The sequence below is a fragment of the Lampetra planeri genome, chromosome 25 (assembly GCF_965212315.1).
Source record: "Lampetra planeri chromosome 25, kcLamPlan1.2.h2, whole genome shotgun sequence".
Lineage (NCBI taxonomy): Eukaryota > Metazoa > Chordata > Hyperoartia > Petromyzontiformes > Petromyzontidae > Lampetra > Lampetra planeri.
Window position 1 is genome coordinate 867,258 of NC_136131.1, and position 21,771 is coordinate 889,028.

The 21,771-nt window shown below is 48.5% G+C and overlaps 1 protein-coding gene across 6 annotated transcripts in view; it reads left to right on the forward strand.

The window, feature by feature from the left end:
- Positions 1-12,942, forward strand: part of PBLD (phenazine biosynthesis like protein domain containing) — an 82,077-nt gene extending 69,135 nt beyond the window's left edge. For 5 of the 6 annotated variants that reach the window (XM_078605874.1, XM_078605876.1, XM_078605873.1 and 2 more), the window contains 7 exons: positions 1,892-1,987; positions 3,451-3,563; positions 3,961-3,990; positions 4,996-5,084; positions 10,714-10,892; positions 11,779-11,841; positions 12,097-12,942. In XM_078605874.1, coding sequence (XP_078462000.1) covers positions 1,892-1,987; positions 3,451-3,563; positions 3,961-3,990; positions 4,996-5,084; positions 10,714-10,892; positions 11,779-11,841; positions 12,097-12,212 — 686 coding nt within the window. In that variant the 3' untranslated portion in view covers positions 12,213-12,942. The remainder of the gene's footprint in view (positions 1-1,891; positions 1,988-3,450; positions 3,564-3,960; positions 3,991-4,995; positions 5,085-10,713; positions 10,893-11,778; positions 11,842-12,096) is intronic. The other variant, XM_078605872.1, reaches the window with a different exon arrangement.
- Positions 12,943-21,771: the final 8,829 nt, after the last annotated feature.

The following is a 21,771-nucleotide window of genomic DNA, read 5'->3' on the forward strand; positions in this document are numbered from 1 at the left end:
GCTCGTAGTGCCTCTTCGTCTGTCCACTCGAGAGCGTGGAAGGCAGCCTCGAATCGGCGGACAAACCCCTCCCAATCTTCTTCCTCAGCCACGAACTTGTCGACGGGCCCCAGCCGACGCGGCCGTCCTGCCACCTGCTCTCCGTGTTGGGTGTTTAGCCCTGGGGGTTTTGGCGGGAGCGGCGGCGGCTGGCGTGACGAGGTTGGTTGCGGCTCCTGCCCGGCCGGCTGGTCGGCCTCCGGGTCCCGTTGCCTCTCCTCCCGTAGTACGCGTGGGGGTGGGGGTCCCGGTGCTGGCGGGCCCCCCATAGGGAGCCTCTGCAGTAGCTCCTGGAGTGCCCTCTCCACGTGGGCCATGCGGTCCTCCATGGGGTCCTCCAGGCGATCCAGGCCCCCTGCTGCTGCTTCTGGTAGCAGGCCCCCTTGTTGCCCGGGATGGGAAGGATCCCCGGCCCCTGCTTCCTCTTTTCTTGGCTCTTTTCTGCGGGGATTCTTCTTCGTAGCCATTGTAAATCCCACCGCTGCCACCAGATGTAAAGAAGAGCCGACACAAGATTGCAGGGGTTTCGTCTTTTAATCCTTTTCTCCCATCCACACCTGTCCCCCGCCGTCCCAATCTCGTTCCCGCCAAAGGCCCCCTCTTCCCGCCCGTTCTCCCCTTATATCTACTCGATCACCCCTCCCACTAACCCTCCTATTGGTTGGAATCCTTCCCCTGACACCTCTACAAATCCACTCTATGTAGAACCAAGCAAAACTCAACCTCCCGTCCCCCCCCCCCAAAAGAAAGCCCACGTATACTGTTAACAGACCGTTGAGGCAAGTGCTGTTAGGGAGAACCTATTAACAGGCCCTGTACCATGCATTGAATGTGGTGGCGAGATGTTAAATACCTCGCCTAGTATATACGAGGTCGAGTGGGTTCGGTCCCGACCCTCACGCGTGTATATTTGGAGTATTCATGTCTCTCTCTCCCCCTGTGGCCACGTAGATTTTTCTCCAGGTCCTCCGGTTTTCCCTCCACACTTAGAAACATGCGTTTTGAGTATCTGGCTGCTATAAATGTCCATGTGACGATAAGTCACTTTGTTGAGCGATCATTTGTCATAGCCAGGTCGCTTCTGAAAAAGAGCTATATAGCTCAGTGGGCCATACCTGGTCAAATAAAACAAATAGTTTAGTTCATAGTTTAAATGAACACAAAACAAACGATGCAAAACCACGGCAATGGTTCCAACAGCTGAAACGCTTCTGCAAGAGAATTAAAGTTAGTAAACAGTATCATCAGAAAATCAATTAGACCACAGATTAGAGGAGCCCCAACTCTCGAACCCTGTACATTCCAGGCATTGTGGAGTCTGGCGACAGCCACTGCTTACACTCTGGTGTCCATCCCCAGTCATCTCTCAGGGCTTTCTGTGAGTTTAAAGGACATGGTTCCCAGCCAATTGGCTGCGACAATCTAATGCAACCGAATTGGCGGGGTTTATGAGTTGCATAAGATGCATCTAACGCCTTTTAACCGATTAACTGTTGCCAGGCCATTGTGCAGTTTGTATGTTCGTTCCAATTGGTGGAGTCATTACGGTACTAATATTCCACTGAAAACAGTTACCGCTTCCTGCATACTTTCAGAACTGGTAAATCGATTGTGATAATGGTTACCGGTTAACAGTTTACAGGCTACTGTTTAACCCTAGTTTTGAATGCACTCGGCATGTAACTGCAATTACAGAATACTTTGATATTGTCTGCTGGCCGAGTCACCCTTGAAAAATTAGCTTCTAAGCTCAATGGGCTTTACTCAGTGGGAAATAAACTTCTGATTTCTGAACGCGTCTCGTATTGCAATGGCACACAACATTTACCGCCCGTGGTGCGTCTCTTCTCAGCCACGCGGTTCGGTCTGCGTTGGTTCACGCCGAGCCGAGAAGTGGCGCTCTGTGGACACGCCACCCTCGCCACTGCCGCGATCCTGCATTCTCTCGGCAAGTCACAATTCGGTCTCCAACCACACGACACACACCACCCGTGCACACAAGCACACCAAATTGCTCAATTGCAATTACTGTACTGTATACATAAAGCAGTCATTGCCCCCAATTAGCAAACATAACCCAGGTCTCTTATACTTTCGTATGCCTGCTGTAGGTGCAGAGCAACAACAACAATTTCACATTCAGGTGGTCAAGCCAGATAACCGTGTCAGGAGCAGCGGAGTGTATTGCTGTAATGCCTCCTTCATATTTGTAGGCATTGCGTCATTATACGCCATGAGTTTTCTGGAATTGTCAAACCCAGGGATCTTCTGTGTTGGGTATATACCCTAGGTCACGATTGGTCACTTGAGTTCTCACATGGTTAAATAGGATAAACTTGAAACCTGTAATTTCAACACAGCAAGAAACATCAACACTTGTGACTTGAGTCAAAGTGAACAGGGTTAAGACTGAGCGAGACAGAGCCACAATGGTGCAGGAAGTTATCCGTTACGCAGTTTTTGCGATTTAAAAGAAAAGGGTTATCACCTGCTCGGGTTTGATCCAGACGGTCTGGGAATGGACATCTGTGTTCCAGTGGCAGGAACTGATTCGTACTGAGATCTGGTGATGGTATTGCATTGAACTTTGTTGCAGTAGAATGCACACTTCTGATTGATCTAGGTCAGGGACCTTTCAAAGAAAAAGGAGAGCCATTTTGTTTTGTTTTTGTCTTTGACCAAAATAGTTGGAGAGCCGCATCACACGCAGAGCCACTTGTACACAAACACAGACACAGCAGCGGGTATACAGCAGATAACAACAACATACATTCTGACTTAAACAAAATTGATTATGGAATAAACTGTGTATATTTAGTTTATTCCCCCCCTTAGTTATTCTTTAACAATACGGTTTTACAAAATGTTGTCACAAAGAAATTCCATAGTAACCCATTTCCTGCCATATGTAATCAGTTATCTTTACGTTAGATTATGTTGAAGATTCAAAATGTTTTTTTTAAACGGCTGCCCGTAAGGTTACGGCCAAAGAGCCACCACATGCGGCTCTGGAGCCGCAGGTTGCCGACCCCTGGTCTCGACAGACTGAGGAATGTGTCCGGGTTTGGATTTTGGAATAGGTGCCGATCTGCTACCGTTGGCTCAACTCTAAACCCACCCGCTTTTGGGTGATTCTGCAATTGTGATGCGAGAAGTAGTGGAGTGGGTGTGTGCGTATGTGCGGAATGGGCTGCACGTGAGGTGCAACTTGTGATGTGAGGCTGTTTTTACACAAATTCAGCCAACGTTCCGCCAAAAAAGTTTTCCAATGATGGCCAAATATCGCAGCACGAATCAGGCTCATCTGGTAATGCAAAGACTACTTAAAGACAACTTAAAGTGCCGTACTTCCACGGTCTGTCTCGTTGATATGGCGGTGTCTTTTGCGCGTCCATTTCTGTGTTGTGGCAGGCAACACCAACGCACGGCTCGCATTCCATACGCTGAGCGGCGAGCTCGCAGCTTGCCATGAAGGGGACCACATCGCGCTGGACCTGCCGCTCAACCCCACAGAGCCGCTGCAGGTGAGGAAGACAGAGAGGAGACTTGTACCTCGAGCACTCTGTGCTGGCTGCGAGAGGCACACGATGCTCTGCCATCGCGGGTGAACCGCACACATCCAAAGGACTGTGGGGTGAAGCCAGAACACATCATGGCACCTTATCGGTGCTCAGCAGAAATATAAACTCTAATGATTGTGTTCGCGATGGGATGTATGGATTTACGAGCGGAAGAATCAATTCTAGTTGATACTCGGTGCATTGTTACGTGCCTAATGTGTGACAAAAAGGTTTTGTCTTAAAAAAATTGCGAGTGGTACTTTTAAAACACATTTTCACCATCACTTATGCCATCAGAGTTTTCCATGGCAGGAATGTTTGATTTTTTATACGCTAAATAATTATTACGTGTCTGTTTTAGGATAAAGATGAATTTAAGACACTGATTCAGGTAAGGTTTATTATTATGTCTTTGTTTCATTTGAACGTGTTGCATAAGTGTGCATGCTATTTTGAGCTATTTTGACAAAAGAAGCTCATGGATATATATATGTGACACGTGGTGACACCCTGGATACCCTGCAAACGAAATGTTACATCTCAAGGGATTGTCATGTGCAATATCTTAATACATCGAATCTAATTTATACTTACAGAGCGCCTTCACTCAAGGCGCTTGACATAACTTACACGATGACAGAATGGAACGATGTCGTTCATAGGGGCGCGATACAAGGATTGAGGAATGAGTGACAGCACTAGAGGGGTAACTTAGGGATCACGAAAGGACAGGAAGGAGTGGAGGGGCGAGGGGAGCGGAAGAGAATGGGCAATATAAAAGAGCTAAAATTATGTCAGACACTTGAGTAATTGTACGCCTAAAGAGCACATTCTGACCAGAACAAGGGATCTGTGTTGTTGAAGATGACTATGAATAACCTGACCTTTGTCCTCGTTAAAAACATCTTGCGAATGGCAAATTGCACTAAATGGTGCATTGCCTACTTGACAAAAAAACCCACTAAATTATTTAATTTCTGATGATTCCACGCATAGTTGTTGAGGATTGCCCATCGCCCACAATCCCAGAAAGGTCGGAAACCATTGCTCTAGACGCTGTACCAGCGCTTCTAACCAGCGGCTGTGGCATGGATAATGTGCAGGAGAAATTACAAATGTGAAGGATTGATTACACGAGTGTGTTGTCATTGTTGCCGGGTAATTTTTGCACGTGCTCTTATCGATAGATTTAAATTGCAAGAAACTCTCACGTGAAAAAAGAATGCGGTCCTTTAGCTGCACGTGCTTCCTCTTCTGCATTATTTCACAAACGTGATATAAGAGAGTGCTTTGTGATTGGTCAGTGTCACCATGCTGTAGAGCACCACAAACCCTGACGTGCTGCCCCCGTTGCTGGCTGGGTGCGCTGGGGGTGTGGCGCTTGGCGTTTGCGCAGGTGGCGGTTGGAGAGATGAGCGTGCAGGACGTCCGCTATTCACCTGGCACTTGTAAACTGCTCATCCGGTTGAGCGACGTCTATACCAGGTGCGCCCAGCTGGACGGTTTTGTGTTTCACCCGTCATCACGTGACCTTCTTGTATATGGGGGGCGGTGACGTGGACCCGGGCGGTAGCGCATTCGCTGCTTGCTGCAGAGGTCTGCAGTTTGAATCTAGCCAGCCCCGGTTAATACTGCGAAATACTACGCAGCGTCTACTTCACGGTAGATATGGAAGATCCTGTGACATAATTCAAAGAGTACCGTATGTCATTTGACACCGCCATCGTGGTTCAATTTGGCCAAATTTTAAAATGACACCGCAAATTAGTTCATTTCAGGGAACAAATAGCAATTGGCACCCCCTACTGCAAAAACCTAGGAGGACCCTCCTGTCAAAAATCTCAAGGCTTTTGTCCTGGCAACAAACGTATAATAATAAAAATGCTTCACACAGCATTATTATGCTTGTACTTTAATTAAACTACTAGCTTGTTAGACTGTCCTAGGACGGAAGCTGTAATGTAAAAATGTAAATTAACGTTTTATAATGAGATTGTTAATTTTAATAGGAAATATAGCACGTAAAGACATTTTTCTTAACTTATGAAATGGAATTAAGGACTTTGGAAGATTTCTCGGTATACGATATTTCGTGTGAATCTCTTATCACTGTTCAAAAGGGTTCCCTGCAGTTGGCTATCCTTGATGAACACTTTGATCCGCTGAGGATATTTAGATCTAGACAATGCTTATTAGACACTCTATAGGGGCAGTGTCATCTTCAGGGTGGCCAAATCTAGCTAGCATACAGGCAAAAGAAGCATTAACATTGGTAAATGTTTTGACCAGGGACTCTTCGGTATCTTACACAATAGGCAGAGGTAAACAATCTCTGTGGCTGTATAATTTGACAAAACCCATAACTTCACTTTAGCACTGTTTTCAAATCACCTGAAGCTGTTAACGGACAAATTTATCTTCACCGATAGACGCTTGATAGCGAAGAGTGAAGAAAGTAGAGTGCTGATACTATTTCGATTTTAAGCTTTCGTGACTGCAGGGATTCATCTTCTTGGTTCTTTCGGTAAAGTCACGTAGAAGGGAAGTAATACAATAATAAAAATAAAACATAATAAAATAAAATAATTCTCACGACGTTTCGGCTACAACGCAAGCAGCCGTCTTCAGGTGAAAAATGAGACACTTCCAAGCTAGGAGCTTATATATAAGCTGGGTTGGAGGTGGAAGAAGAGCGCCTTAACAAAAAAAATGTGCATATCAAGAGGAATTTAGCATATTCATGGCAAATGCGTAGGCGGTGGGCGGGGGGGTTTCAAAGTCATATTATGCCCATGCATTATGCAGGATCAGCAGCACCAAGGGAGGGTGCAGGGAGTAGCATTAACAAAGGAAGGAATGTTAATAGTATGTAGCTGCAGTTACTAAACAACCACGTAGAAAACTAAAGTATAAACTACATAAAAAACTGAAGTATAAACTGCATAGCATCATCGGTATACTTACTATACTCTACAATAAGCTGAGTTACTAACGGCAAGTAATACATTACAATTCTACATCGTAAAAATTATATAATATGCTTCCATCTAAACTTTATTCTCTTACATCACACGAGCATACACCGTACTATATACTGCCATAGACAAACCCAACATTAAATTATATACTGTATTGCTATAAACCACCTTATACATTTTAATATAACACTATGTATTATTCTACCCACCCTAATGTGTATCACACTGCTATATGGTTACTATACAATTACGATACTATATATTACTTTGTACATTGTATTAAGCATATAAATGTTATACTATTTGTTATTATACACTGTACCATTGACCGTCGTGTCAATGGGTGAGTCGTGGTGGGAAAACTTGCAGCGGAGCAAAGAATCCATTCCCTGCGGAGAATACAATGCCAGTGAGTGGAACGCGGTCTGAAAGTCACCGTAAACGTGAACACAATCAGTTAAGATCCGAAATGGTTTATTACGTCCTTCCAATGATTGCTAAGCCAGAATCCATCTTCTCGGTTGAAATTGTATCTGTGTTTGTAGGCGATCCACATATACAGTATATAATTTAATGTTGGGTTTGTCTATGGCAGTATATAGTACGGTGTATGCTCGTGTGATGTAAGAGAATAAAGTTTAGATGGAAGCATATTATAATTTTTACGACGTAGAATTGTAATGTATTACTTGCTGTTAGTAACTCAGCTTATTGTAGAGTATAGTAAGTATACTGATGATGCTATGCAGTTTATATTATTTGGTTCTTTCGGTTAAGTCACGTCTAAAGATAAAATAATAAATTAAATTAAATAATAGAATACGACGTTTCGATTGCAACACAAGCAATCATCATCAGGTATAATGAAATAGCGACATAATATCTAACCAGAAAACTATAGACAGACATATTAGCAGACAGATATCACAAGATACATACATAGCGAGAGCAACACAGGTGACAGAGAGGGGTGATCGTCTCTGTGGGGTGGCCTTAAATAGACAGAGGGGGGGCGGAGGCAGAGAGAGGGAGGGGGGTTAGAAAAAATTAGCATATCAATGAGTGGTCCAAAAGAAAACGTGGTGCTGCGAGTACGATGGCACAGCAAGCAAGCCTGAAAATCAGGAGAAAGACACACTAAAATTAAATAACCTAATAAAATATCGAAATGTAATGTAATACAACACAGAGGGTCGGTCAACACACAATTAACGCATAGCCTGGTTGATTACGTATTTCAAAGATTGCTAAGTTAGAATTTAAGTGTGAACATTTTAAAGAGGACACAGGCAGAGAAAACAAGTCGCCAGAGAGAAAAAAGATAAGCTTAAAACTTCCCCGTAGAAGTGGTTCAATCTTAATTTTGGAACTTTCGTGACTGCAGGAATTATTATTTGGTTCTTTCGGTTAAGTCACGTCTAAAGATAAAATAATAAATTAAATTAAATTATACCTGATGATGATTGCTTGTGTTGCAATCGAAACGTCGTATTCTATTATTTAATTTAATTTATTATTTTATCTTTAGACGTGACTTAACCGAAAGAACCAAATAATAATTCCTGCAGTCACGAAAGTTCCAAAATTAAGATTGAACCACTTCTACGGGGAAGTTTTAAGCTTATCTTTTTTCTCTCTCTCTGGCGACTTGTTTTCTCTGCCTGTGTCCTCTTTAAAATGTTCACACTTAAATTCTAACTTAGCAATCTTTGAAATACGTAATCAACCAGGCTATGCGTTAATTGTGTGTTGACCGACCCTCTGTGTTGTATTACATTACATTTCGATATTTTACTAGGTTATTTAATTTTAGTGTGTCTTTCTCCTGATTTTCAGGCTTGCTTGCTGTGCCATCGTACTCGCAGCACCACGTTTTCTTTTGGACCACTCATTGATATGCTAATTTTTTCTAACCCCCCTCCCTCTCTCTGCCTCCGCCCCCCCTCTGTCTATTTAAGGCCACCCCACAGAGACGATCACCCCTCTCTGTCACCTGTGTTGCTCTCGCTATGTATGTATCTTGTGATATCTGTCTGCTAATATGTCTGTCTATAGTTTTCTGGTTAGATATTATGTCGCTATTTCATTATACCTGATGATGATTGCTTGTGTTGCAATCGAAACGTCGTATTCTATTATTTAATTTAATTTATTATTTTATCTTTAGACGTGACTTAACCGAAAGAACCAAATAATAATTCCTGCAGTCACGAAAGTTCTAAAATTAAGAATGCAGTTTATACTTTAGTTTTTTTAAGTAGTTTATACTTTAGTTTTCTACGTGGTTGTTTAGTAACTGCAGCTACATACTATTAACATTCCTTCCTTTGTTAATGCTACTCCCTGCACCCTCCCTTGGTGCTGCTGATCCTGCATAATGCATGGGCATAATATGACTTTGAAACCCCCCCGCCCACCTCCTACGCATTTCCCATGAATATGCTAAATTCCTCTTGATATGCACATTCTTTTTGTTAAGGCGCTCTTCTTCCACCTCCAACCCAGCTTATATATAAGCTCCTAGCTTGGCAGTGTCTCATTTTTCACCTGAAGACGGATGCTTGCGTTGTAGCCGAAACGTCGTGAGAATTATTTTATTTTATTATTTTTATTATTTTATTACTTCCCTTCTACGTGACTTTACCGAAAGAACCAAGAAGATGAGTGCTGATACTGTTTGAAGTAACTTAGCAAATAACGAAGACCAAAGGAAAGCATTAGAGTTACGAATACATTGATCAGAGTATAATTTTAAATGTAATGGCAGGGAATATTGAAAAAAAGAATGTCATCAAACACGTCACTGCATTTCACTGTCACACTGTATTAATGGCAGTGAATGGTTCACAAAGAGAAGTCATACAACACCTCGCAGCATTTGACCACAGCACTGCATTAATGGCAGTGGTTGTTGCCCGCAACTATGTCATGAAAAGCCTGACGTAACGTCACAGTAGCACTGTATTTAACGGACGTTCAATTACTTGCAATTCACTGCTCTGATATGTATCTTCCGCTTTCGCTCACTGGGGTTAAAAACAATTGGGATTCGATACAATGTCTGCAAAGTAGCAGATAAATGTTTATTGTAGCATAATTTGGAAGCGTAATGTCGACTTACCTTTTGTTTGGACGTGCCGAAGAAATAAAGGCACCAATGCACTGTGATGCGGCGTAGAAGCATTTATTGCCTTCACTTTCTATAAAGATACGGAAAATCGAAAGCGAATTTGCGTAAATGTTTTTATCATAGCCGCTCGACCTTCTGCATTCGTCAACAAATCCAGGCACACGTGAATAATAATGAGGGGGAGGGCCGCATGTGGAGTGACGTCACGCGCGGGACACACACACAGCCTTTTTTGGCTCGTCATATTACCGTAGTTGCTGCGTTTATTTCTTTATTAGCTTTACTTTCCATAAAGACAGGTCAAAATGAAAGCTAATTTGCGTAAACAAATTTTCGTTTGCGCACCACCTTAATGCGGAGTGACGTCACCCGTTCATGATTATTAATGACAGGGGGGGGGGTCCATGTGGAGGATACCCCACCTGTTCGTGATTATTAATGAGGGGGGCTGGTCGACGTGAGTGACGTCACGCGCGTTACACACTGACATTCTTGACTCAAAGTAGTGATGAGCTTTTAGTATGTTATCGGTGTCCCTAAAGTAGAAACGTGAACAGGCACCTCTCATTTAGAAACAGAGAGCTGCTTCGATATCTAATAAACTCACAGACACGCTGACATGTCCCATCAACTTACTTAAACCTGTTTAAAACCGACTTGCACATGGTTAGCAACTATTACGAGCGAGCGTACATCATTCTGTATGAGCCGACGGTGTGCACTCGTTAACTATTTGTTATTTATTTGATTGGGTGTGATATTCATTGGATACATACATGCTGTATGTTATAGATTTAGCATGCTTGTATGTATGTGTTGTTATTGAGCAGAGGCCCATAGCATCAAGTGGCAAGTCAAGGAGTTTGGGAAAAAGGGATGGGAGGGAATTCCAACGCAGAGCAGTGCGGTGCTTCAGTTTAAAGAATAGACACCCTCACGGACAACGTTTTTCAACCTCAAGCAATTTCCCAAAGTGAAGTGTTTTGACGAGTAGCGATGTTCACAGGCAGGATCTGGAGCGTATGCCGATCGATCCGGGCTCACTGCTGCGCGTCGAGCGAGCCAGTGGGAGCCCCGACGTGATGGGAGTTATCGTGACGCTGCGTGGCTGCGGCGGGGATCGGATTGACTTCTATTCTCGCTACTTCGCTCCCTGGGTGGGCATCAATGAGGACCCCGTCACTGGTGAGCGAGCATGCGAGCGCACGGGACCAGGGGAGAGGGTGAGTGCTTTGTGATAAGTTATTATTATTATGAGATGGCTTGCTTACCCTCGCCAATTCTCAATATTTCTTTTTCAGGAGGGTCTTACCACGTTCTCTCATTAGGGTGGCGATGTTGCTACGTGTAATCCCAATTGAGTAAATTGAAAGGTAATATTTCAGCATTGGAAGTTTGGCCAATAGCCATCATGTTTCGCTTTGGCAGGAAACCCATGCATAACAGGGGAGACAACACAAAAACACGACCCACCAAAATGCCAAAGTTGGGAATTGAACTCCGTTCCTTCTTGCTGTGAGACGCAAGTGTTACTACTGTTGCCACCCTACCACCCAAAGTTACAAAAGTTAATATCATCATAAAAGTTACAAAAGTTAATATCATCATATCAGCTGGCACATGGGCACGTGTAGACCAGATATGCCATATGCTGTCAAGATATGTCAAGGCCCTTTGAAGGCTTTACTTTAAATAGGAACTAGAAGCAGAGGTCACGAGCCAACAAGAGATCTTAGAAAATCGTATTGAGTGCAGCGCAATCGGTAAAGCATTAAGCTCAAAGAAGTCGAAGCGATTTCTGGTCATATGACCATTGAGGCATTAGTGCTCATCTCATGTTAACAGTCGTGAGCCAGTGGTAGAAATTCCACATTCCTATGCCAGTGGCGAGTGTCTCCGTAAAATAAACGAAATGGGCCGAATCATTCCACAAACAGACCTTCCAATTGCTTGCTCTGCCCGAGCCACCTGGCTGGTTTACGCACGAATCTGCAATTTATGAAGTGTTACTATAGCAGTTTATTTATTCCGAACCGAGCAGAGTACGAATGCACTGTTAACTTATTCTCAGGATCTGCGCACACAGTGCTGGCAAGCTATTGGTCTAAGGAGCTTGGAAAGCAAGAGCTAACAGGTGAGTCATGACACCACTGCAACAGGTTAATTTATGGTTAATAAACCTGCAGTATTAACCAGGGCGGCCTGCTGGGTTTGAACCGCAAACCTCTGCAACAAGTGGCAATTATGCTACAAACTGTGCTACATCACGGCCGGAAAATTACATAATTACGTGCACCATGTCGGTGGTTGTGAGGAGATAAAGATGCATTGCTCTTTCAATAATCGTTTGCTCACAATGCACAGCTGACTCTTGTTGTTGTACGTACAGCCAGGCAGTGCTCCCCGCGTGGCGGGGAGCTGCAGCTGTCCCTGCAGCAGCAGCACGGGCGGGTGAGCGTGTCTGGGCAGAGCCGCATTGTGCTGCGCGGGTCGCTGCACCTCTGAGCCTCTGCTGCCCTGCAGATCGTACCAATTATCTTCACTCGTGCCGCTTAGTTCCACCAGCAAGCCACCCGTTACGATGCAACACACTCATCTAAAAATACAATTTTATCACTCAATTATATTTTCACTGCCTACTTCCTAAATCTCACCCTGAACTCCATCTCTTTTTTGTTCTCACCTTAAACACACTCAAGAGCTTCAAGTACAGCAATGAGAACATGTACAGGCATTGCATGTGTTTTTGTGTGAATGCCCAGAAAATTACAAATGTGGTCTCGTTTAAAGCAAAATGAGCTATATATTTTCACAGGACATGAGAAGACTCCAAAGTAAATGGCACACCATAAAGCAATGTGATTAATTATCATCGTCACTGTCAAAATCATGATCTTAATTATCAAAAATAAATAACCAGACTTCTGAGTTGAACTACGATGAAAATCTAACAAGAGGGTCCTTGCCTCTAAACATCTGGCAGTTTACCAGCACGTCTTCAAGCAAGCCTGTCTGCTGATGAGACACTGAATGTTGAAACCAGTCAAAACTGTGCATTTGTTGAACATATGCTCCTGAAACGAAGCATTGTCAGATGGCTGTGTGGTTGACGGAATGTGTAAACAATACTTGTATTTTTTAATGGATGTGAAAACAACTAATTGTCTGTTTATCTATTTTGTTATATTCTCCACAATGATGCAATTATCTACGTATATAAAATGATTCCGTTGTATGTCTCTGTGTTTCCGGCACTTTGAACAAACCTTATACAAATCCACATTTTGCAAGCCATGTGTACAAATATGGTATAGATGGGCGTGAAACTAAAATGTGCTCATGTGGAGGACAACATTCAAAACCTCGGCAATATATCATGCTTATGTGCATTACAAAATGTAATGTTTTGCTGCTGGATGTGAGGACCATCAGCCTAGCAACAGGCATCCCTAGCAACGGCACCCATAACAACGGCACCCTTAGCAACGGCACCCCTAGCAACGGCTGGCCCAGGAAGTCATGGGGGGTCATCAGGGAGGACAGCCAGTGGGTCTGCGCGAGAGCCTATGGGCAGTGCGGAAGTGTGTGGATTAATGATTGGAATGATTGAATTGGGTAACAATGAGAATGAATGAGGGAAGTGTAATTTTGCCTCAAAAACTTAAAAAAAATCTGCTTATATGTGTAATACCGTTGAGGACTCTTGGCAGAGGTGTGGACTCGAGTCATGTGACTTGGACTCGAGTCAGACTCGAGTCATGAATTTGATGACTTGCGACTCGACTTGGACTTGCATAACAATGACTTTGTCCCACCTATGAGATGTGGACTCGAGTCATGTGACTTGGACTCGAGTCAGACTCGAGTCATGAATTTGATGACTTGCGACTCGACTTGGACTTGCATAACAATGACTTTGTCCCACCTCTGACTCTTGGACACCCGGGGTTGAGGCACACGTATTTATTCCGCAACAGTTGTCACAACCGCGGACATACAATACTGGAGGGGGTATCGGCCCCCTCACCCGGCTAGCTGGGAATACACTGCTAGCTATCTCTGACCTACCTCCTAGTCCTCCACTAACGGGCTAGGGGAGGCTGTCTGGCCCGACACTGGTAAGTCGGGCTACGGTACCCGGAGTCCCAGAGCACTAGCTCTGGTTCTCGGGACCACGCCGCTGGCTCGGTCCTGCGCGGCCCTGACAAGGGCGGCGTCCCAGGGGAGTCCAGGGCTCTAGCTAGACGATCTTCGGTCTTCACTGGTTTAGCTTTAACATTCTGCCCCGAGCCCTCTGACACATCCCCCTTTATACTCAACCCCCGCTGAGGGGTGGGGCCCTGGGCTGCCTGGTGCGGACGTCGTTGAGAGCACCCCCCCCCGTGCACTCACGTAGCCCCGCCCACTGTGTTTGTTTCCCATAAGCTGCCATGCATAACGGCTCTCTCTCTAACACCCCTACATCACCCCCCCCCCCCCGCATAGCTTGCAGCCGTCCCGGCTGCCAACATACAAAAAAAACGACAATAAAAGCGCATTTACCCCCTGACCGCGCGTGTGCCTCACTATTTTTCAACAATAAGAACAACACAACAAGAACGCAACAGCAAGAAGAGAAAACAACCCGACGCACCCCCCCGATTAAATACGAATTCCGTAAAAACAGTCTATCCACAATTTGCAGGGAACCCACCACACACAACACGCAATGAACACAACCTATGTACACATCTTCCGGCCTCACAACAGTCTGCGCATTTTAGCGCGTGTTCGTGCAGCGGGCCCCTCACACGGGTAACCCCGGGTGGTGGACCGTCAGGTGGCAACTGTCCGTCTCGGAGTGAGTCCTCATCCGACGCCGCGTGACCCTTGGCATCCCCAGGAGGGGTGATCGGGCGTGAGCCCGTCATTCCTGATGCACCTGGAGGTGGCACAGCCGGCAAGGCATTAGGTGAGCGCGACGGAGACGGACCCAGTGAGTCGGTCGACCCCCCACATGTTTGGCCACGCGTGTGTGAAGTGGGGATGTGTACCGCAACGAAGGGTTTTAATCTAGAGGGGTGGACGAACCACCGCCGCTTCCCCCATTTGATGCGCACGCACTGCGGTCGCAAAACCTCGACCACCTCCACAGGGCCCCGCCACGGCCGCACCAGCTTAGAGGAGGTTGCGAGTGGCACCTGGGGACAGTGCAGCCATGCCTTGTCCCCCGGCTTCCACTGCAGCATGTGCGCCCGACCCAGTCTGAGCCGCTCATTCGCTTTCTGACGGAGGTCAGAGTTTTGCATGGCAGCATCCCGTGCCTCTGTCAATTTGGCCAAATTAAATTTTACATGGTCAGCCAATTTAGTTTTTCCCTGAGGCGCGGGTATCTGCAGCTGGGCACGAACAGGCGGGTCAGGTTCGCGGCCGTACATGAGGTAGAAGGGTGAAAATCCCGTAGCTGCGTGGGGGGCCATCCGGTACGCCGCCAATACCCCTTGAATTTGCAAGTCCCAATCGGTGTGTGAGTCCGACACCTGCTGTGACAACATTGACGCGATGGTCCGATGCAGACGCTCGACCATCCCGTCAGTCTGGGGGTGATATGGGGAGGTACGAATTTTCTTCGTGCCCAGGAGCTCACAGACTTCATTGAGCAATTTACCGGAACATTTTTTGCCCTGGTCGGTCAGCAGCCGCTCCGGAGCAGCTTTGTCCAGGACATAACCCTGAACAAAGGCCTCCACGATGGCTGCTGCCGACTGGTTGGCAAGGGGCCAGGCCATAGGCCAGCGTGTAAAATACTCCACACCAGTTAACAAATATCTATTGCCCCTGAGTGTGGCGGGGAATGGGCCCAAAATATCCAGCGCGACGAGTTCGTTAACTCTGGACACTTTGATTGACTGCAAGGGTGGGTTAGACACACGTGCTGGCGGTTTTCGTTGCACGCACCGAGGGCATGACCCCAGTAAATCCCCGACATCCTTCGTCATGCCTGGCCAAAAATAATCGAGTTGGAGTAAGGCGAGGGTCTTTTGGGTCCCCAGGTGTAGGAGGCGCTCATGTGCGGCCCACACCGCCTTGCCCCGCAACCCCGAAGGGACAACCAGCCGATGTCGATGGGATTTTCCGTCCCAGTGCATCAGCAGACCATGCACCAATTCCCATGCGTCGGCATCACCCCTGCCCTGCCCAGCACAATCTCTCATGATAGCCAGATGGCTTGCAGAGAACCTCTGTCTTGGAGAAGTCAATGTCATGTGAGCCCACTGAGTTGTAACAGTGATCTGCCTGGCTATCATGAGAGATTCGTTCATGAGGCGATCCACATATACAAACACAGAGACAATTTTAACCGAGAAGATGGATTCTGGCTTAGCAATCACTGGAAGGACGTAATAAACCATTTCGATACACATTAGGGTGGGTAGAATAATACATAGTGTTATATTAAAATGTATAAGGTATAGGGTGGTTTATAGCAATACAGTATGTAATTTAATGTTGGGTTTGTCTATGGCAGTATATAGTACGGTATAGACGCGTGTGATGTAAGAGAATAAAGTTTAGATGGAAGCATATTATATAATTTTTTACAACGTAGAATTCTGTATGTATTACTTACTGTTAGTAACTCAGCTTATTGTAGAATATAGTAAGTATACTGATGATGCTATGTAGTTTATACTTTAGTTTGTTATGCAGTTTATACTTTAGTTTTTTACGTGGTTGTTTAGTAACTGCAGCTACATACTTTTAACATTCCTTTCCTTTGTTAATGCTACCCCCTCCCCCCCCCCCTTGATGCTGCTAATCCTGCATAATGCACGGGCATAGTATTGATTTGGAACCCCCCCAGCCCACCTCCTACGCATTTTCCATATGCTGAATTCCTCTTGATATGCAAATTATTTTGTCTAGGCGCTCTTCTTCCCACCTCCCCCCCTCTAACCCAGCTTAAATATACGCTCCAAGCTTGGTGGTGTTTCATTCTTCGCCTGAGGACAGCTGCTTGCGTTGTGGCCGAAACCTCGTGAGAATTGTTTTATTATGTTTTATTTTTATTATTTTATTACTTCCCTTCTACGTGACTTTACCGAAAGAACCAAGAATAGGGTGACACAATATCTTTGCTCCGCCGGAGACAACACCCGACTGCCGTACGCAACCACCCGTTCCACGCCGTGAACCACCTGGGAAAGCACGCCCCCAATACCTGTGTTGCTCGCATCGGTGTCGAGCAAAAAAGGCTTAGAAAAATCGGGGTAACTCAAGGGAGGAGCTTTTACCAGGGCGTCCCGAAGGGAGCAGAAAGCAGCCTCCTCCTCCTGACCCCAGTGGAACCGAACCCCTTTTGATGTTAAAGCGTGTAGGGGTTTCGCAATCGTCGCAAAATCTGCGACGAAACGTCGGCAATACGACGCGAAGCCAATAAAACTCCTGACCTCTCCCACCGAGGTGGGAGTCGGCCAGGAGCTGACGCACTGCGTTTTGGCGGGATCGGTAGCAATACCTGAGCGCCCCACGATGTGTCCCAAATAACGCACCGAATCGCGTAACAGATGACATTTTTGGGGTTTGAATTTCAAATTAGCAGCCCACATCTTTAGGAAAACCGCCCGCAACCTCTGGAGATGTTCGTCAAAAGTTTTACTAAAGACGATAACGTCATCCAAATAAATCAGGCACGAATCCCATTGCAATCCAGCCAAAACCAATTCCATCAAACGCTGGAAAGTTGCCGGCGCTGAGTGGAGTCCCATCGGCAACCGGTTGAATTGGAACAGGCCGTGCGGTGTACGGAAAGCAGTTTTAGGCTTTGAATCATCGTCCAGAGGAAGCTGCCAGAATCCCGAAAGTAAATCCAATGTGGAGAAGAATCGCGCTCCCGCCAAGGCGTCCAGCGATTCGTCCATCCGTGGGAGCAAGTATGCGTCGGCAACCGAAATTTTGTTATGGCGCCGAAAATCAACGCAAAACCGCAACGAGCCATCCTGCTTTTTAACCAGGACGATCGGCGCTCCCCAAGGGCTGGTGGAAGGAGAAATGATGTCGGCGGCTAACATGTCATCAATAGCCGATTTGACATGGTCCTTTTTGGCGGGACTTAACCGAAACGGATTCTGGCGTATTGGCGTGCTGTCACCCGTATCAATATGGTGACGCAGCAGATGAGTGCAACCCAAATCGTATTTGTCCCGACTGAAAACGTCGGAAAATTCCCGCAGTAGCGTTTTAAGCTGTTGACGCTCTGAATTTGACAGGTCCGTCGATCCCGCACAAAGCGCCTCGAGCCACCCTTCATCGCTGTCCGAATGTGGTCGCGGCGCAGGGACAGCACTCACGTGATTCGCGACGGGTTCCTCACAGGGCACCGGCGTCGCGTGAACAAGCACGGTCCCCTGCGGGACCACCACCGTCTGCGAGCCCACATTAAGGACCGCGATGAAGGGGTCTCCGTCCCCTCTTACTATGGTCTGGGCCGGAAGTAAATGAGGTCCACTAACCCCGCCCTAGATGGCCCCAGCAGAACCCCTTGGGCCCCAATGCCCTTAGCGAAGGGCCGCCGAAGTTTCAAAGGAACCAACACTTGTGCCCCCGGAGGAACGCGCACCGTTCTATCTACAAACGCCGGCACCGTTGCGAACGCCGTCCGACTCGTACCGGGGGATGGCAGAAACGCCATGCGTCGGCCCGACGGGAGCTCAATGCATCCCTGGTCGATTAATATCCTAATCGGCATTTTGGCCAGGAAGTCCGTCCCCAGCAGGCACGGAACCGCCAGCGAGGAGGAAACAAAAATCGGCCCAGACAATTTAATATCCCCGATACAAATTAGGGCTCGAATCTGTCCGATGATGCCAAGTGAGCCCCCGTTAGCAGCAAAGAATGGCACGTTAACAGGCATCAAAGGACGGCTCTGGGCAGGGAGAATATTGTAAATTAACTCCGAAATAATGGTCGCCGATGCTCCCGTATCGACCAGGATGCGCACCTCGACCCCGTCGATGTGCCCCACAACGGCCGACGACCCCGACGACGCGGCTACAACATGATGGGCCAACACGGACCACTGGCTGGGTTCAATCTGAGTACCCAGAGCGGTGCGTGTTGGTGCGATGGTGCGCGATATTGGCCCCCCAATCGGTGCGGTGTATGAGTGTGTGGCGGGTGTGTGCGTGGGCCAAACATGTGAGGTGCCGCGACTCGCCGGGTTATGATGATGGAGCTTGGGAAGAGGGCCGGCGTCCCGTCGAGGTGTCGTCCCGCGCTGCCGAGGAGAGCGGCACCCCGAGGCGACATGGCCCCGGATGCCGCAGTTGTAGCAGCGCGGGAGCGCTGGTGACGATGACGGATGATCGGGATGGCTCGAGCCGCCCCGGTCCGCCCGTACTCCCGCTCCCTGCCGCCGTTGATGGTCGATGGCGCAGATCTCCTCCGCCGGGAGGGTGGCTGCGGCCACGGTACGCCTGCTCGCCGCCTTGCTGGCCTTGCGTCGTTGCGCGAGCAGGTTTGCGTGGAGGAGTCGTGCTGCTTGGAGGGAGCACATCTCCGCGTCGTCCTGTGCGACGATGACGATCTCCTAGTCGTCCGCCAGCAGGAGTATCTTCTCTGTAACCATGGCGTCGACACCTTCGTTGTCCATCCGTGGAAAGGCCGCCTTTGCCAGTACCAGGAGGCTTGTGCGGTACGCCAGAGGCGACTCCTTTGCCCCCCGCTGGCGATCGTAGAAGAGTTGGCGACAGTCTGACGGCGGACCGTAAACTGCAGCCAGCACCTGCATCGCCGTCTGCAGCGTAGAGCGCCTCTCCTTTGGTGCCGATGTTAAAGTGGCGAGGGCGTCGTTGTCGAGGAGTGCTGGCAGCGCGCAGAGAGCCTCGGCGTCCGTCCACTTCGCCATCTCCTGGTGAGCGAGGAAGCGCCGCTGGAAGCCGCCCCAGTCGCCTTCCTTGCCCACAAATTCTTTGAGTGGAGGCAGTCGCTGATGTAGCGCAGCGGCTGCCGCAGAAGGTCGCCCTCCCTCGTCCCCCTCACCCGGCTCTGCTTCGGCGCGCACGACCGATGGCATCGCCGGTCGCACCCGTGGTGACGTCCCGTCCGTTGGCGATGACGCGGCAGGTACTGTATGCCCGCCGTTGGACGTGATGCTCAGGCCGGCCACGCCCTCAACTGCAGCTGCGGTGATGGCGGGATTTTCAAATTGGTGTTCCGCCGAAATGGCGGGAAGGTGCTGTGGTCGTCGGCTTTCATCGCCCCGTGGCGGTCCAGCAGCCCCCAGCTGAGTGATGTGGTCCAGCATGCTGGCAGCGGCGTGCAGCAGCTCCATCAGCTTGGCGTGCACCTGCCTCAGCCCCTCTGCCGACACTTCTCGACCCTCCTGTTGCTGCGGCGTAGCCGTATCTGGCCCCGACTGCTCCGTGCTCTCTTCACCCGTCCCGGGCTCTCCGACTGCAGCGGTGTCCTCCGCCCCCGGTATCCTGACCCGAACTGACCGGCGCGTGTCCATGTTCATAGATTTTTACTTCTGACACCAGATGTAATACCGTTGAGGACTCTTGGACACCCGGGGTTGAGGCACACGTATTTATTCCGTAACAGTTGTCACAACCGCGGACATACAATACTGGGGGGGTATCGGCCCCCTCACCCGGCTAGCTGGGAATACACTGCTAGCTATCTCTGACCTACCTCCTAGTCCTCCACTAACGGGCTAGGGGAGGCTGCCTGGCCCGACACTGGTAAGTCGGGCTACGGTACCCGGAGTCCCAGAGCACTAGCTCTGGTTCTCGGGACCACGCCGCTGGCTCGGTCCTGCGCGGCCCTGACAAGGGCGGCGTCCCAGGGGAGTCCAGGGCTCTAGCTAGACGATCTTCGGTCTTCACTGGTTTAGCTTTAACATTCTGCCCCGAGCCCTCTGACACATCCCCCTTTATACTCAACCCCCGCTGAGGGGTGGGGCCCTGGGCTGCCTGGTGCGGACGTCGTTGAGAGCACCCCCCCCCCCCGTGCACTCACGTAGCCCCGCCCACTGTGTTTGTTTCCCATAAGCTGCCATGCATAACGGCTCTCTCTCTAACACCCCTAACGGCTCTCTCTAACACCCCTACATATGTGTACAAACACAGTGGGCGGGGGCTACGTGAGTGCACGGGGAGGTGCTCTCTACGACGTCCGCGCCAGGCACCCCGGGGGGGCCCCACCCCGGCCCCACCCCTCAGCGGGGGGTTGGGTATAAAAGGGGATGTATCGGAGGGCTCGGGGTTCTTGTTAAGCTAACCAGTGAAGACTGAAGACGTCTTAGCTAGAGCCCTGGACTCCCCTGGTTCGCCGTCCTTATCAGGGCCGAACAGGACCGAGCCAGCAGCGTGGTCCCGAGATCCAGAGCCGGTGCTCTTGTCAGCGCTGGTCTGGGACTCAGGGTACCGGGCCCGACTTACCAGTGTCGGGCCAGATAGCCTCCCCTAGCCCGTTAGAGGAGGACTAGGAGGCATGCTAGGAAGTAGCTAGCGCGTGTATCCCCAGCTAGCCGGGTGAGGGGGCCGACACCCCCTCTAGTGTTGTATGCCAGAACCGTGCTGTGTGAATAAAACCCGGCGTCCAAGAGTCGTGAACTCTATTACATATGTACTGTGGAATACATCAACTGCACCGTAATATCAAGAGTGTCGCCGCTGCTCGCCGAGTTCCAGGAGAGTAGTGTCTGGTGAGTGTCTACCGAGTGGTGGTGTCAGATTTGTCTGACTGCTGAGTGGTGTGGGAGTGGTGAGGTGTGTCGTTCGTGGTGTTGTGGGAGTGGTGTGGTGTCTCGTGAGTGGTGTTGTGGGAGTGGTGAGGTCTCTCGTGAGTGGTGTCTGGTGAGGGTCAAATGTCAGTTGTGGTGGCTGGCAGTGGTGACACCATCAGGCGAGTAGTGTCGGGTGTCTGGTGACCGTTGAGTGGCAGAATTGGGGCCGAGACAATGGTGGAGAAACTCGGATGTGGAGTATATTTGAGGTTGACTGAGCTGATGGGGAAGATAACCTCGTCTACAAGAAGGGCTGCCCTCTCATTTTAATGTGACTTCGCATAGTGCGTTCAG